The 17,878-nt window shown below is 35.0% G+C and overlaps 1 protein-coding gene across 1 annotated transcript in view; it reads right to left on the bottom strand.

The window, feature by feature from the left end:
* LOC123654577 (neuropeptide FF receptor 2-like) overlaps nucleotides 1-17,878 on the bottom strand; it is a 58,834-nt gene that overhangs the window by 23,875 nt on the left and 17,081 nt on the right. Inside the window, exons 2-5 of the mRNA XM_045590476.1 lie at nucleotides 16,129-16,271; nucleotides 12,260-12,486; nucleotides 10,460-10,562; nucleotides 115-212 (exon numbers count right to left, since the gene is read on the bottom strand). Coding sequence (XP_045446432.1) covers nucleotides 115-212; nucleotides 10,460-10,562; nucleotides 12,260-12,486; nucleotides 16,129-16,271 — 571 coding nt within the window. The remainder of the gene's footprint in view (nucleotides 1-114; nucleotides 213-10,459; nucleotides 10,563-12,259; nucleotides 12,487-16,128; nucleotides 16,272-17,878) is intronic.

The raw sequence follows: 17,878 nt of genomic DNA, 5'->3' as shown, positions 1-17,878 counted from the left end.
CCAAAAGGGGCTTAAAAATTTGTTTTAAAATTTTTGCTTTTAGTTAAACTAAATTGTGTCGCTGCTAAGTCATTTTGTACGCCAGCTCATTGGAATAAAGTTTTGACAACTAACCTGTTGCATGCTGATGTTACCTTCGTCGATATCAAAGGGAGGTCGCACCGAACACAAAGTGCGACCCATACAGGCGTATGACAGGATCGTAATTGAACCTGGAAGAGAAACACTATTCAGTAAAATATTTTTTTAAATATAAACTTGTAAAAAAGGTCTTTATACGCTAAAGTTCTACTAAATGAAAACACAAACTTCACATGGTATAACGCATTCTTTTTTTGAAGTAATATATTTTTACGCACTCTTGACTTGGGTAGTAAGTTTGCAGGAACCTGGCTTTCCTAGCTGTGGTGGCGATTCACGCCCCGAGGCTGGATGTGATATATATATATTTATTTACTTATGTATTATTTTTAGGTAAAATTATTAAATAAAAATTGTAACGTAAATCAGTCGACTGTTACCTTTAACACAAGCTTTAATTTGCTTACCGTAGTAACAGACGACTGTGTGTGTATGTTAAAGATTTTTATTTCTTAATTGTTATTTTTACTATACCAAAAGCGAACAATGGCCAATTTAGTGTTTTTTTTTTATATTTATTTAATTATTTGATTTCAAAATAAAAATAAAAATTATATTTGTCTTAATTACATTAATAATATTTAAAACTGAAGCTACTTTCGCCTTGGACTGTAAATTCTGCAGAGAAGAATCGGCAAGAAAATCTACAATTAATATCTAAGATTTTTATTTTTGTGTTACCCACATTAGGAATTCTAAACATTTTGAATATCATATCAAAAATTGACCGCTCCAGCGGGGTTCGAACCCGCGTCTCCGACGTACCGTGTCGGCGCTCTAGCCAATTAAGCTATGGAACGATACACCCGCTCGAGCGAAATTTTCGATATGATACTTTTTAATTTCGGTTTAAGCGAACCGTGGCGCCGTCTATAGTGAGCTCTTTACAGAAACCCGTAACTATTCAAAGTTTCATATTACAATGAAAATCTTTGACAGGAGACGACACCGTGCTATTTTTAATATCTAAGATTTTTATTTTTGTGTTACCCACATTAGGAATTCTAAACATTTTGAATATCATATCAAAAATTGACCGCTCCAGCGGGGTTCGAACCCGCGTCTCCGACGTACCGTGTCGGCGCTCTAGCCAATTAAGCTATGGAACGATACACCCGCTCGAGCGAAATTTTCGATATGATACTTTTTAATTTCGGTTTAAGCGAACCGTGGCGCCGTCTATAGTGAGCTCTTTACAGAAACCCGTAACTATTCAAAGTTTCATATTACAATGAAAATCTTTGACAGGAGACGACACCGTGCTATTTTTAATATCTAAGATTTTTATTTTTGTGTTACCCACATTAGGAATTCTAAACATTTTGAATATCATATCAAAAATTGACCGCTCCAGCGGGGTTCGAACCCGCGTCTCCGACGTACCGTGTCGGCGCTCTAGCCAATTAAGCTATGGAACGATACACCCGCTCGAGCGAAATTTTCGATATGATACTTTTTAATTTCGGTTTAAGCGAACCGTGGCGCCGTCTATAGTGAGCTCTTTACAGAAACCCGTAACTATTCAAAGTTTCATATTACAATGAAAATCTTTGACAGGAGACGACACCGTGCTATTTTTAATATCTAAGATTTTTATTTTTGTGTTACCCACATTAGGAATTCTAAACATTTTGAATATCATATCAAAAATTGACCGCTCCAGCGGGGTTCGAACCCGCGTCTCCGACGTACCGTGTCGGCGCTCTAGCCAATTAAGCTATGGAACGATACACCCGCTCGAGCGAAATTTCTGTAAGAGCTCACTATAGACGGCGCCACGGTTCGCTTAAACCGAAATTAAAAAGTATCATATCGAAAATTTCGCTCGAGCGGGTGTATCGTTCCATAGCTTAATTGGCTAGAGCGCCGACACGGTACGTCGGAGACGCGGGTTCGAACCCCGCTGGAGCGGTCAATTTTTGATATGATATTCAAAAATATCTACAATTAATCTTTAAAAAGTGCGTTTTATTATAATATTGGTAATATATTGCATGAAATACAGCGTCTTTAAATCCACACAGCTTTATCATTAATATTAGCGATCCGCCCCGGCTTCGCACATTGCAAAAACTGTCAGTGTTCCTCTACTATATTATGCGTATATTATACATTTAAACATTCCTCTGAAATCATTCTATTTACTAAAGGAAACCGCATCAAAATCCGTTGCGTAGTTTTAAAGATCTAAGCATACACACAGTGCGAAATGACTATGTTTTATACTATCATTAATATACTCCTGCACTGAATGAGGTTTTAGTTATTAAATTCTTTTTTAAAACGTACATTGCATACATATGACTCTTCCGTTTCATAGATCTGCTTTAAAATTCCTAATGATTTGAAGTTAACTGTTTCTTTAATGATTGTAATGAGCGTGTCCATTAACTCAATGAGACGTCATTTAGTAAACTTAAAAAAAACAGTAAAGTAGATCATATGATACGAAATGCCACTTTTTTGTCACGATTAAGAAACGTAACGCAACACGCAACTGAATGCATGTTTGTTGATGACCTTAACCCAATTGGTATAAACATTTTTTTTAAATGTAAATCACAGCTTGCTAAAGCATTTTTGCACTGAAGTGGTTCACAGTCCACTTTTATCATTACTTTTAATTTCTCATCATCAACCAAGGGCTTCCATTTATACATGGTATTTTGCCTATGGACAAATTTCGCAAAACGAAAAGGGAAAACAAAGAATGTACTCTGTTTCTATTTATCGTAGCTTCCCAATGTATTTAATTAATCCTTCTTTTGAATTTTAAATGAATTTGGATCCCTATTTATATCCTGATATCCGATTTCCTGGTTAGATCAAAGCTATTGCGACAAAATGTCGATATAAGTACAAGAACCTAACATATATTTTAAACTAGCGACCCGCCCCGGCTTCGCACGGGTACAATGCTGATTCTAAATATACTACAGAATGTCTTTATTTATAGTGTGAAGCTAGCTTATAGCATGGTTATTAACATAATAACAACAACATTCAAATATGCGTCGTTAGGTTACACGTTGTTACAGATTGCATTGAAGAAATAAAGGTTCACTGCTTGTTCCCCGTAGGTGATAGCGTGATAATATGTAGCCTATATGTTGACCCGACTTCTTATTAATATTCGTGCCAAATTTGAAGTAAATCCATGCAGTAATTTTTGAGTTTATCCCGGACATACACACAGACATACAAACAAACAGTGTCTGTTTGTTTGTATGTCTGTGTGAATTCTAAAAACTATATTTTTGGCTTCGGTATCGACTGTAGATCACACCCCAAGTATTCTTTTAAAAATATATCCAATGTACAATTTTGAATTTCCTACCATTTTATTATATGTATAGATTTAAACATCTAATTATAGCATTCCAATGACGTGGACTGTCGCAGAAGAAGAAACGTTTGAACGACCCCATTTGTGTTCGAAAATTGAAGGAAATTGTAAAAAGGCGCAGATTAAAACGACCTTTCAGAAAACTGCAAACATTGAGAACCTACTCAGATAGAACAAGAAATATTAACCTCAAAGAGAGTACTCGTATATATTACATTATATATTAGCTGTACGCGCGACTTCGGTTGCGTACAGCCTTATCCATATCATATCCCACGCTGGGCATATGCCTCTTTCTATGTGTACACTAGGACAAAAAAATCCACCGGAATTAAATATACCACCGCCTCAGATCAGATCGAAGTATTAATACTTGTTCGTGTGTTCCTTAAATGTGGTCATTCAACTCAATGTGAGGGCCTATAAGAGTAACATAAGGGTCCCATTACTTAGCTCACCCATTGATGCTATTTATATGAAAAGTGTTCCAAAATTTTGAAACAAAAGTTATATATTTGAGCGTTTTGACTTTTTTACGATGTTAGAAATAACTAAATGAACGCCCGTACTCAACGAGGATTTAATGTATCTGGGGTGTGGGAACACAGATAATACACAAGCACAAACGCCCAGACCACTGTGACCGTTGCGCTAGCGTCTCGTCAACTTACGATTTTCTCTTATATAACACATGATAAATCAATAAAAAAAAATATCGCCTATCTGCTTCAACTCGCGGTATTACAGTTCTTAAGAAAATAACAATATAAACTAATGCTGCATCGATCTTAATCCATCTAATTGGATGTATGGCATTTTCATTAAATGGAGATTAAAACAAAAAGAAAAAAAAATGTATAGAGCAAGGTAATGATTTCGAGGAAGGTAGAAAAACAACCTTTAATAATAAATAAATAATAATTGTCTTATAACAAACACAGACAGTCGACAGTCATCTGTTCCTACGGTAAACAAATTGATGCTTGTGTTATAAGCAACAGCCAACTGTTATTTTTTTTTTTTGATAAATATACATAGAAATAGTAAATAGTCGTATATAAATAAATACAAATATTACACCAGGACTCAGATGACAATCAAACCCATAATCCCTGTAGCAGAAAGCAGGGCCATTAGAATCAACGCCAAAGAGTTTGTCAAAACAAAACAAAAAAAAAAACTAACTGAAATTATACTTGACAAGTACTAAAATGTAGGTAGTTGAAAAAATATTCAATTAAATACGTATAATTAGTGATAACTCAAAAAGTATTAGTCACTATCGATTAAAAAAAAACATCAAAAACGATACACCCAGTAAAAAGATATTACACGCACAATAATACAGTTCAATCGAGAATGCCCACCTTTTTTGAATTCGGTTAAAATGTATATATACACAAGCAGAAAATTCTAAATATCTCATATATACTTAAAATATGCTTGAATTATATTAGTGTATTTCTTAAATCTGTCAACCCACCCCTGGCTAGGGGCTAAATACTAAGTGCTTGGAACTTGGAATTTCTCCGCTACTGCTGGATACATAGCAACAAGAAAGAAATATAAAGATATATAGTCGTGTGTATGGTCACTACTACACCAAAGTAACACAGTTAATAGGCCTAAAAAGATTGCGTTGCCTTTATTTCATCCACTCAGGTCTTACATTTAAGAGCCATTCGTTTAGTGAAGACTCTTCACTCCCTCTCTAATTCATTTTGTTTAGTATTACCTCAGCCATAATAGTATACTATCAAATATTCAAAAGACTTTTTCATACACCAAAAACATGAAAATGAATTTTTCATCAGTCATATAAAATTATGACAAACAAGTCGGCTGATTCGTCAGAATATTCGTTTGCGAGTGATTTATTATTATCGAATCGAAAAACGTTCAGGCCGATCTGATTATTACATTTGATCAAAATTCAAAACTATTAATGCTGAGAAACGCAACTTCGCTGAATACAGTAGTAATAATTTTTACAATCTTAATAAAAACTAATCTAATACATAAAAATGCTCGTGTCGCGGTGTTTGTAGTTAAACTCCTCCGAAACGGCTTGACCAATTCTCATGAAATGTTGTGTGCATATTGGGTAGGTTTGAGAATCAAACAACATCTATTTTTCATCCCCCTAAATGTTAAGGGTAGTCCACCACTAAACTTTTTTTTTAATTTTATATAAATTATTTTTTTTTATTTTTTTTTTATGATACAACATTAAAAAATACATACAACCCTAAATTTTCAACCCTCTACGATCAACTCTTATTTTTAAATAGCATTTAGCGGCAAGACAACGTTTGCCGAGTCAGCTAGTAGATGCTATAAAAATTTAGTGATATAAATCTTAACTTTTACACAATTAGTTAAAAAATTAAATTAGTAAAGAAGTGTCTATTTAGCATTTGATGACGCGTTGGCGTAGCGGTCATAGCACTGGCTGTTAAGTTGGCGGTCAAGGGTTTGATTCCCGCTCACGACACGACAGACATTTCTATTCGCCATATAGCTGTTTTTCGTGGTCTGGGCGTTGTGTTTGTGTATTGTGTGTGTTCCCGAACCCCCGACACAGGAGAAAATCCTACTGGGGATCCGTTGGGTGTGCAGCATTTATTAATGTATTAATTAATTATTATTAATTTATATTATGCTAGCGACCCGCCCCGAGTTCGCTTGCGTTCAAATTAGTAAAAGAAATACGAATTATAATAATATAACATTTTATCGTTTGTTTTTTGATAAGTTTACCAAAAATGTTATTTCTGTTTTAAGCTTTTGTGATGGCTATTTACTAAAAACCTCTTACATAGAGATTCTCTAAAAATAAGAAATAAAACAGAAATGAACTGCAAATAAACTTCAGTTAATTCTGAATCACTTCGGCAATCTAATTTTTTACTTTTTTTATTGCTTTTTCAAACGGTACGAAAACAATTTATATGATCCCTGACGTGAAGATATGTGTGGATGTAGCGACGCTACATTTCGTGCAAGATATCACTAGAGTATAATAAAACATAGTTTATTTATAAAGCAACTGCTTAGTTTCGATCGGAGTTTGCTATATTCCAAATCGGTGGTAGCTTCAATATAATTTCAATTATAAAATATCAATACAAGAGTGCTTTTGAAGCATTCTTGAATAAATTAAATTTAGAATTTGATTTTGCAACTGTTTTGCAAGTTTTAGAACATTTTGTCATAAAAGAAAACAAAGATTCCCTTGTCCAGTTAAACACTATATAAAACTTCAAGATTGTACCATAACTATTTCATAAAAAAATTTACAAGATTTTACTGAAAATCGATCCTACTATTAGCATTCGCTAAAGTTTATTGAAATGGAATGGCGAAATAATTGGAGTAGATGAGATTGTTCTGGAAAAATCTTTTGATTTTCTAGCTACGTATCTACTTTTTAACATGAAAATGGTAAATATTTGAGTGAAAAGGGCTGTTAAGTCGATACAAAAGGGAAACCTTGTGTCCGATATTACATATTGAATATCTTCATACTCACAATGGCGAACATTATTTGGGAATATTGGTTCAATGCGGCTTTTATTACAACTTTACTTGAATGTAATTTTTGAAGTAAAAGTTCTTTACGCACGCTTGGCTTGGGGATTAAGCTGGTGAATGCATGATGATAGCGTTATGAAAAGTGTGATAGGGGCGAACGCAGCAAGAGAAAGAGGTGCGAACACACATTTTCTGTCTCTCTTTCTCTCATAGCCAGTCACATTTCATATATCTGATACATATTGGAGGCCTATTGTGCAGGCCTATTGCTGAAGAAGCTTTACTTCAGTCGTGTGGTCTAAAGCACACTCGTTTTTTAACCAAATTCCTAAAAATGGTTTTAATTTGATTCTTTTACGTACAAAATTTAGTTTGCAATGTGTGTACTGATTCTTTTGAATCAATAAGTTATAATTAAGTGCTTAAACTTCAATTAAGTTTTCATAACCATATTTCCACTATTAAATATATATCAAGAATGACAAAAATATTTTCTTCAAAAAATGAACCTGATGACTAATGAATATAATTCTCAGACTTTACGCTTCATTAGAAGGCGAAGACCGATGGCGGGATAACCATCCAACTGCTGGCTTTGAAATACACAGGCCGAAGACGGGCAGCAGCGTCTTCGATGCGACAAAGCCAGCCCTGCGGTCACCAAACTTTAACTGAGGTAGGGCACAGCAGGAATTTCCTGCTCAAAATATGGAGCAGCCCGACTGGGCCCTGGGGTAGTACCTCGACCTTACAGAAGATCACAGCAAAATAATACTGTTTTCAAGCAGTATTGTGTTCCTGTTGGTGATTAAGGTGACCAGAGCTCCTGGGGGGGTTGGGGATTGGGTCGGCAACGCGCTTGCGATGCTTCTGGTGTTGCAGGCGTCTATAAGCTACGGTAATCGCTTACCATCAGGTGAGCCGTACGCTTGTTTGCCGAACTAGTGACATAAAAAAAAACTAACCCGCCTGCCCAGCGTGGTGACTATGGGCAAAACACATAAGTTTGTGCAATTTTTGACGTGAACTTGTGGGGGCCTATGTCCAGTAGTAGACTGCGAAAACGCGTGATGATGATGACGTGATGAGAAGTTTAGATATCGAAATAAGTGAAGAGTTTAAAATTAAAAGGCTTAAGCTAGTTGCACAAGTTTTTTTTTGTGTTTTTTTAAATTAATATCTACGACATAATAGCTCGTCGAGAACAACTTTCTTATAGAAAATTATTTTTCTTTTCTCTTCTTTCATTTTAGTTTTAAGCTTCACGTTCAAAATACTCTTTTTATTATAATACGTATTACAAATACAAGGTATGAGTTTTTAAGTCGAAAAGCGACTTTAAAAGTGTGTATTTTTTCCCATCTTGTCTCGTCTTTATTCAATTATTCGTTCAGAGACACTTTCGAAATCTAAATTAGTGAAACAAAGTGTTTTTATAAAATGTCATTGAACTGTGAATACATTACGAGCACTATATCAAATTTATTTTATTTCTAACTTGAAGTGATGGTTGGGTCGTCTAATTAATCACGTTAGGTCCAAGTGCATGGGCGTATCTAAAGTGAGGCAAGTATTGATGCTGGTAACATTTTAGACTTTTGATGGAAATTTTTGGTAGGCTTAGCCAAAATCGCAAGATATCTTATACTATTAAACGAGCAATTCTTGTATACGATTTTCATAACATTTAGTATACAGGGGATTACGGGAGATAAATAAATCTAGCTAGGATTCATTTTTAGAAAATGTCGTTTTATCCCAGTTTTTAGAAAGTGAAAAAATATCGTTAGAATAAGAAGGTAAATTCCGCATCTGTCAGTAATGTAATAGCTCAGGTGGGAAATCGGCCGATCGCGATCGTTCGAAAAGCCCACGGTTCAAATCTTCGGTCGGTTACTATATTCTTTTTTTTTCTAATTGTACTCGTTATTTTTAATAATGTATGATATTAAACCGAACAATATTATTCATATTTTATCATTATTATTTTTTTTTATTTTTGTTTATATATTAGGTTATATTTATTTATATTTTTTATCTTTGTCGATAAAAAAATAGTATCCATATTTTATAAATATGTAATTCGTATTTAAATATGTTTTCCAAAAAACACAATTTATTTATTTATTTATTTACTCCTGATTGTATACCACAATATGCAAATACAAAATAATAATAATACAGTCAACTTAAGAATGTGTAGTACAAGCGGCGGTCTTATGGCTAGTTAGCCATTTCTTCCAGACAACCCGAACTAGGATTGAATACTATTTATTTGAAGATCGGGTGCAGTTATATTGTAATAAACTTACATATAATTTACTAAAAATACTGAACTAAGCTCGGTCACTTATTATTATTCTTTTTATATAACTAGGTCGGCAAACAAGCGTACGGCTCATCTGATTGTATTCAATTAGAGTAACTTATATACGTCTGTAACAACAGAAGCATCGCAAGCGCGTTGCTGACCCTATCCCCAATCCCCCTGGATCTCTGGTCACCTTACTCACTAACAGGAACATGACACTGCTTGAAAACAGTATTATTTAGCTGTGATCTTCTGTAAGGTCGAGGTACTACCCCAGTTGGGCTACTCCATATTTTGAGCTGGAGATTTCCTGCTGTGCCCTACCTGAGTTAAAAATCAATTATTGAAGTATTGTCGACAGTGAATCAAGTCTCAATAACTAAAAAAAAAACTTCCTATTTTTACTTAATTTTCTACTACTTATCGAGTTTTTACATTTTACATAAACAAAATTACATTTTTTTTGCCCCATCTTTACAAAATTCTGGGTACGCCCGTGTCCAACTAGAGTATGATTAGCCTGCTTAAAGAAACCGACTTCAAACAATAAAAAAGCAAAAAATAACTTAATAATGATTAAATATGAAACACGTCTTCTTATGGAAAACCTTAATAACATACTATCATTTATTATGTGCTATCCTGTGATAGGTTTGAAGTCGGTGCCAAGTTAAATAAACAAACAAAGATTTTCCAGTAATTTTTACGATTCATCCTCTAACATACACCCTGTACATGGACCTCTTTCATTATTTATCATTCACTACGCCGCTCCTCTGTGGCTTTGACGAATATATTCCCTAAGATTTGTAACGATCGCTATTTACAGCACACAGCCACAGATACCAAAATCGAAAACTAGTGTTTGTACAAATAAAAATATCCATCTCGAGTAGGAAACGAACCGGCAAGACGCCATTGTTTAGGTTCACAAGGTACATGCGCCACTACACCAAAGCGGCTGTTATTGAGAATGGGGGTAGGGTCGGCAACGCGCTTAGGACGCTAGTAGTATTGCAGGCATCTATAGGCTACAGTAATCGCTTATTTGGTGAACCGTAGGCTTGTAGTACGTAAAAATGTATAAAAAGCGAAGAATTAACTTGCAAAATTTATTTTAAACTCACCTGGTATCGCATACACTAGGGTAAAGCTTAAGGTTCCAAATTGTTTTCGAGTTTCTTGGCTGGGCCATTCCTCTGTACAGAAATATACATCCCTAGTTTCTATCTGAAACAAATAAAAATATTTAATACCCGTTAAAAAAACTATTTTAAAATCTCGTTTTTAACCGATTTCAAAAAAGGAGGAGGTTACTCAATTTGACCGTATATATACATATATTTTTTTATGTATGTTCGGGGATAGCAGAGAACCAGGGTCTGATGATGGGAAACCAGGATCTGATGATGGGATCCCAGAGAAATCGAGGGAATCCCTCAAAAATCCGCATAATTTTTTTACTGGGTGTACCAATTTTGATGATTTTTAACTTAATCGAAAGTCGATGTTTATCATGTCGTCACATTTAAATTTCATCGAAATCTGATGACAACTATTGGAGTAATCTTTTTAGACGAAATGCTTCGATAAAATAGTTCACACAGTAAAATTACAAATGTATGGTTTTACTTTACTTCACACTACACACACTACAGCCTATACAGTCCACTGCAGGACATAGGCCTCCACAAGTTTACGCCAAAAATAACGTGAACTTATGTGTTTTGCCCATAGTCACCACGCTGGGCAGGCGGGTTGGTGACCGCAGTACTGGCTTTGTCGCACCGAAGACGCTGCTGCCCGTCTTCGGCCTGTGTATTTCAAAGCCAGCAGTTGGATGGTTATCCCGCCATCGGTCGGCTTCTTAAGTTCCAAGGTGGTTGTGGAACCTTGTTATCCCTTAGTCGCCTCTTACGACACCCACGGGAAGAGAGGGGGTGGCTAAATTCTTTAGTGCCGTAGCCACACAGCACACTTTCTTCAATTGTGCCAAAATACGATTTATTGACTGTAAGCATCCTCATATCAATTTATTTAATTTATCACAGGTCAAAGTACCCTATTCGTATGGTCCCTTATAACAACAAATTTTGATGGATTAATACTACCAAAACGGTTAAAACCAAGCCACGTGAGAGATTTATTAGAATTCAAATTAGATCATCGCCACAAAGCGTGGTATATTTTGTATCCATAACCTAGAAATTATAGCTTTTCTAGGCAGTCAAAGGCTGGCCTTAAGTATAATATTAAAAAAAAATCCTAGATAAAATAATAGATGTTTAAAGAATGGTGCGGACAACTAAAATTCCTTAGATGTTCTACAAAAGAAAAGAAAAAAACTAGAAAGGAGGCGTTTACTTTACGCAGTTAGAAAAAAGAAGACTAGTCTTAGAGCATTATTATTTTTAATAGATTTGACTAATTACGTAATCTATATAGATAGAAATGAATATTTGTCTGTGTGTCCTTTATAGAATCGTAAACTTTCCATTTGATCGTGTCATGATCTTCAACAAGATTTTAAGTTGGTACGACCAAAAAATAAATAATAATAATTGTATTTGCTCGCTAACGAAAAAAATCGACTTCGATTACATAGACAAGTGATACAACGTAAGTTAAAAAAATTAACAAACGCACTAGTCGTCACTACGATTTTCGAGTGTTCTCCTCGATTTATCTAGGATTCCATTATCAGATCCTGGTTTCCTTATCATGGTACCACAATTGGAATATCTTCTTTCCAACAAAAAAAGAATTATAAAAACGGGTCATAAACGACGAAGTTATCCCCGAACATACATAAATATATACGGTCGAATTGAGTTACCTTCTCCTTTTTTGAAGTCGGTTAAAAATAAAAAAAAAGCTTAGCAACGCGCAGTGTACAGCTAGTAATATATATAATTGATAGAACGTACCGAAATATTTTTATAAGCCTTAGAAATAACAGGTACAGACTCCTTCTTAACACACGCCACTATCAGGAGTGGTATGAAGATCACCAGCGCCGCGACCCACAGCAACACGAGGAGCATTAGCGCTTGCTTACGTCCTGGCGGTCGGAGGCGAGGCTCTGGAGCTATTGACAGCCAGCGATCCACTGACATAGTGGTCAGGGTGAAAACGCTGGCGGCTACTGCTACACCTAGGGAAAAAATTACAGTAAATAACAGTATGTGATTTATATTATTCTCAATAATTGTTTGGCTTAAAATATAAATGTATGAATTTCCAAACGCCATTTTTAGGGTCTGTGGTTAAGCGTATGGTTGCCGGCACAGTACCCTCTATCTTTATTTCACTCCCGATAGCTTGACATTTTTAAATATACTGATTATGTTATTGGAGTTATCAGGGAAGTGGACCAACTATAACTATAATATATATATTTTTCAAAAATAATAAAATATTAGCAATTAAATATTTATATATACAGTAAAATTGAGAATATGAGATAGATTTTTACAAAGTACTTGAATATTTATTTATGACTATACGGTTTTGAACGAAAAATTTTGCGTCAATACCCTACTTGTTATAATACTCTATCGTTTCATATCTATTTTTAATGATATACGTTCACAGCTAACTAAGCGGATTCAGTTTGATAAGAATTGAAAGTGTCCATTTTCTTAAAAATAATAACTAAATTTTTTCGCTTACTTTTTTTAATAAAACTAGGTCGAGGAACAAGCGTAAGGTGAGCTTTACGCTTGTTTGCCGAAGCTGTAGCTCGTGGACTTAGGTGAGCCTGATGGTAAGCGATTACCGTCTACTATAGACGCCTGCAGCAAAGCGCTTTGCCGACCCTATCCCCAATTCTCCCCAGGAACCATGATCACCTTACTTACCAACAGGAACAGAAGACTGCTTGAGAGAATGAAATGGGATATTTTACACAGAATTTTACATGCTCGGTAAAAAAATCTATAAAGCTAGTTCTAGAAGTTTCACTTCTGCTGTGTGAATTGAATACACACACTTTGCTTAACTATCCTAAAACGACGTAAATTCAATTTGTTCCTATAATTAAATGCCAAAATTTACTGCCTTGTAATTGAAACGCCACACAAGCTAAACATACATGTTGGAAATTCTAAACTTTCGCTTACTTAATGAATTATTTCAATTATTCGCTTTGTTGTTTAATTATTCAAAACAGATGTCAGGTAGTTTGTTTAAAGCAAATGTGTTAGTTGGAATCCAATCCAAATCCAAGATTCCAGGAATGTAGTGGAAAATTTTCTCTCCACTATTTCAAATATACTATTTATACTAGTACTAGCGACCCGCCACGGCTTCGCACGGGTGCAATGTTGATACTAAATATACTACAGAATGTCTTTATTTATAGTGTGAAGCTAGCTTATAGCATGAACATAATGACAACAACATTCAAATAAGCGTCGTTAGATTACGCGTTGTCACAGAATGTGTTGAAGAAATAAAGGTTCACTGCTCGTTCCCCGTAGGTGATAGCGTGATAATATGTAGCCTATATGTTGACTCGACTTCTTAATAATATTCGTGCCAAATTTGAAGTAAATCCATGCAGTACTTTTTGAGTTTATCCCGGACATACATAAAGACATACAAACAAACAGACAAAAATTCTAAAAACTACATTTTTGGCTTCGGTGTCGATTGTAGATCACACCCCAAGTATTCTTTTAAAAAAATATTCAATGTACAGTTTTGACTTTTCTACCATTTTATTATATGTATAGATTAATAAAAAAACCGCTCTAGTAGTCGCCTATATCAACGTCGGTTTTGCGGGTTTGATACCCGCTCGGAATGGATATATGTACATATACAAATATTTCCGGTTCAGATGTCTGTCCTTGTGGGTCTCCCCACCGTGCCTCGGAGAGCATGTTAAGCTGTCGGTCCCGGTCGTTATTATAAATACCAACCCGCAGTGGAGCAGAGTAGTGCGTGCGATATAAAAACGACCTATTATTTAATTTATTTTTTACTGTAATGGATAAACTCAAAAACTTAATTGTACCGATTTTAAAAATTCTTTCACTAGAGGAGTAATACGTTATCTTGGGGTGACACAAGCTATATTTTAAAATAAGAATGCGGAAGAGCTAAAAAAGTCTAAGCTATGCGTATTAAATTACAAACGGAAAGCTATTTCTCAATAAAATATGTACAAAAACATACAGAATAGCTTAAAAGTAACCAGCTTTAAAACGTCAAACATAACAGTAATTATAATTTTAGAGCCTAGCCTTAGAAAATAATGGAAACTTGTAACTTGTAAGATACTGGAAGATGTCGTTATTTTCTTAAATTTAATGTAAGGGTCAATAAAGTTTAGCAAAGGTAAGACCTTTTTATACCCATTCTGCCACACTGGAAGTTTGTTTATGACAATTCTAAAGATCCCACGTTGTTTATTTCATGAATAGACAAAATTTTAAAAAAACGAGTGTGCTTTAAGCCACACGACTGAAGTAAATCTTCTGTACACTAGGCCTGCACTATCTCTTAAATATACGAAACGTAACTGGCTATGAGAGAAAGAGAGAAAGAAAATGCGCGCTTACACCTCTCTCTCTTGCTCCGTTCGCCTCGCCCAATAAAGCTTTTCGTAACGCCCTCGTCACGCATCCACCACCTTACTTCCCAAGTCGAGCTTGCGTAAGGAGGTTTTAGTTCAAAAAGCGTGTGTTATTCAGACACGGCAAAGTGACACTTCTGAAAATTCGTAGTAAGGCCATTGCAATTTGTTCTATCAACGATGATCACGGTCTAATAAAAAAAGGTCGTAAGTGCCATGTAAAACGCGTCGCTTACGCGTTTTGACCAGTAACATATGCTATCTCATTTTATTCTATACATTTATATATTTGTTTCTTTGTCATGTCTCATTTTCGTTTCATCGAATTTCAAATTACAACGTTTCTAAAGATTCACTTCAAAAATCTGTACATACATTTTTAAAAATGGGTAGTGAACGTTGAGTATCGTTATCATCATCATCATCATTCCAGCCACGGAGGAGGCTTATGTCCAGCAGTCCACTGCTGGACATAAGCCTCCACAAGTTCGCGCCAAAAATGCGTGAACTCATGTGTGTTGCCCATAGTCACCACGCTGGGCAGGCGGGTTGGTGATCGCAGGGCTGGCTTTGTCGCACCTAAGATGCTGCTGCCCGTCTTCGGCCTGTTTGTTCCAATTAAGCGGTTAGATGGTTATCCCGCCATCGGTCGGCTTCTTAAGTTCCAAGGTGGTAGTGGAACCTTGTTATCCCTTAGTTGCCTCTTACGACACCCTCGGGAAGAGAGGGGGTGGCTATATTCTTTAATGCCGTAGCCACACAGCAGCATCGTTAAGCCAGTTTTTATTTTCGAAGCAATTTACTGACCTTTGTTTTTACTACCTTGACTTTTTCATTTTGTTAACTTTATGATATGTAGATTTTTTGTCACTTTCATTTCACTTCTTTTATTCCCGGTCACATTTACATATGTTTTTTTTATGTTCGTTTCTTGTAGGGTTTATATACATGGGGTTATACCCACCCCAACCTATAGATAGTACATAAAGCCGTGGGATCTGATTCTTATAACAAATACCTAACATCAATGGTTATGGTAGGGAAATAATTGCCAAATCACAGTAAAACAGCGTATTACATTGAACCTTCTTCTGTATTGGTAAGAAACCTTTGCCTAGAAGTTTATTTTATAAAGCAGTTTAAAACTTTATGGGACGTGTTTATTTTGCAAAATTCACATCAAGTTTTTGAAAACAAGAAAACTATTCATCTAACCTTGAATGTAGTTCACGATCTTGCAAACTGTTTCTCCATAGAACCACACCAAGGTTATGGCTTTGCTCAGCTGGATAGGCATGCAAACCCCCGTAACCAGGAGATCGGCGGCAGACAAGTTTACTAGGAAAATGTTCGTGACACTGTAAAAGAAAATCATTGTTATATTCCAAAAGTATGTTATATGATTTAAACGTAACATAGTCGTTCATGCGACCCAAGAAAAGAGTTTTTATGTAACAGCATTTTTCCATTAGGCGCGTATGTAACACCTAAAGAGTACAATTGTATTGTTATACGGGAATCAAAATCTATTAACCTTTTTTAGATTTTGTATGGCATACGATGTAGTCGCAGTGACCTATATCTTTTTTTTTAAACTAAAATAGATTTTTACCTAGAAATAATTTTTAAATTATTTTTTTTTATTGTATATCACTTCAGCCTGTAATGTCGATATAGGATCAGAGCTTAATCCACTATATTCCCTACTATGAGTATCGATTGCTATCAGGTGTAAATGATAACAACCGGGATCGACGACTTAATGTGCGCTTCGAGGCACTGCACGGCTGCACGAACACCTAGACCATGGCAAACGTCTGCATGGCCAATACATATTTAATGTTTGTCATGTGTCGAACCCGCAACTATCAGCGCATCAGCCACAAACCAGTACTGTCATTTGCATACTAACTTCAAAAAATTAATTACAACATACATTTTTTTTTTGTATTATTAAATTAACAAATCTGTTACCTACAGTAAATGTAAAAAGTTATTATGTTTCTTAACATGGTTAAAAGTAGTTTTATCGTCTTATCTTTTAATACTCCTCAGTTATGACGATCAAATTTAAAATCATCATCTCTTAAAAATCAAATTTATCCTTAATTGAAATTTGATTCCATAAATAAAATAAAAATAGGTAAAAAAACTTTTTAAGTTAAACGGTTTTATGTTAAACATACATTGCAATGTTTAAGATAAATGTACTAAAAACCAAAAAATAATAAAATAGATACAGTCGTGGGAATTATAAACATATGCATAGACTAGACTAAAATAAAACCGTGGGGCACGTCAATTGTCTACAATCGTTGATTAAAATGTTTGTTTTGTAATGTTACACTATAATTAGGCAGTTATTCAACCGACAACGATGGACGTGTGATAAGTAGGGCTAGAATGTGGAAACAAGCTAGCAAGCTCGATTATAAGCGAGTTTTAGGGTTTCATAGTGGTGAGCGAGTAGTACTTTTATCATATGTTTTGTCGATTAAAGACAAACTACGAGCAGTGAAACGATTCCTCGCCAGCCAGCAGTGTGAATGTCCTACGATAAACTAGTTGAAACATCTCTTTTATTTACATGGAGTGTATAACTATTGGAATTTCCATGAGCAAGAAAATAGTAAGTAATTTCCTCACTGTCTGCGGGCCAACTGCCTATTTTAACGACGAATTAAACGATTCTTCTATCGCACATTAAGTCGATAATTTGTAGACAATTGACGTGCCCCACGGTTTTATTTTAGTCTAGTCTATGCATATGTTTATAATTCCCACGACTGTATCTATTTTATTATTTTTTGGTTTTTAGTAGATTTATCTTAAACATTGCAATGTATGTTTAACATAAAACCGTTTAACTTAAAAAGTTTTTTTACCTATTTTTATTTTCTAGTTTTTAGTTTTTATTTCGCATTCTGTTTCATTCATTTAGTGCTTCATTATTGCAAGGCCCATC

The sequence above is a fragment of the Melitaea cinxia genome, chromosome 6 (genome assembly GCF_905220565.1).
Source record: "Melitaea cinxia chromosome 6, ilMelCinx1.1, whole genome shotgun sequence".
Classification (NCBI taxonomy): Eukaryota; Metazoa; Arthropoda; class Insecta; order Lepidoptera; family Nymphalidae; genus Melitaea; species Melitaea cinxia.
Note: the sequence above shows the minus strand (reverse complement) of the source record. Positions and strands in the feature narration are given on the sequence as shown.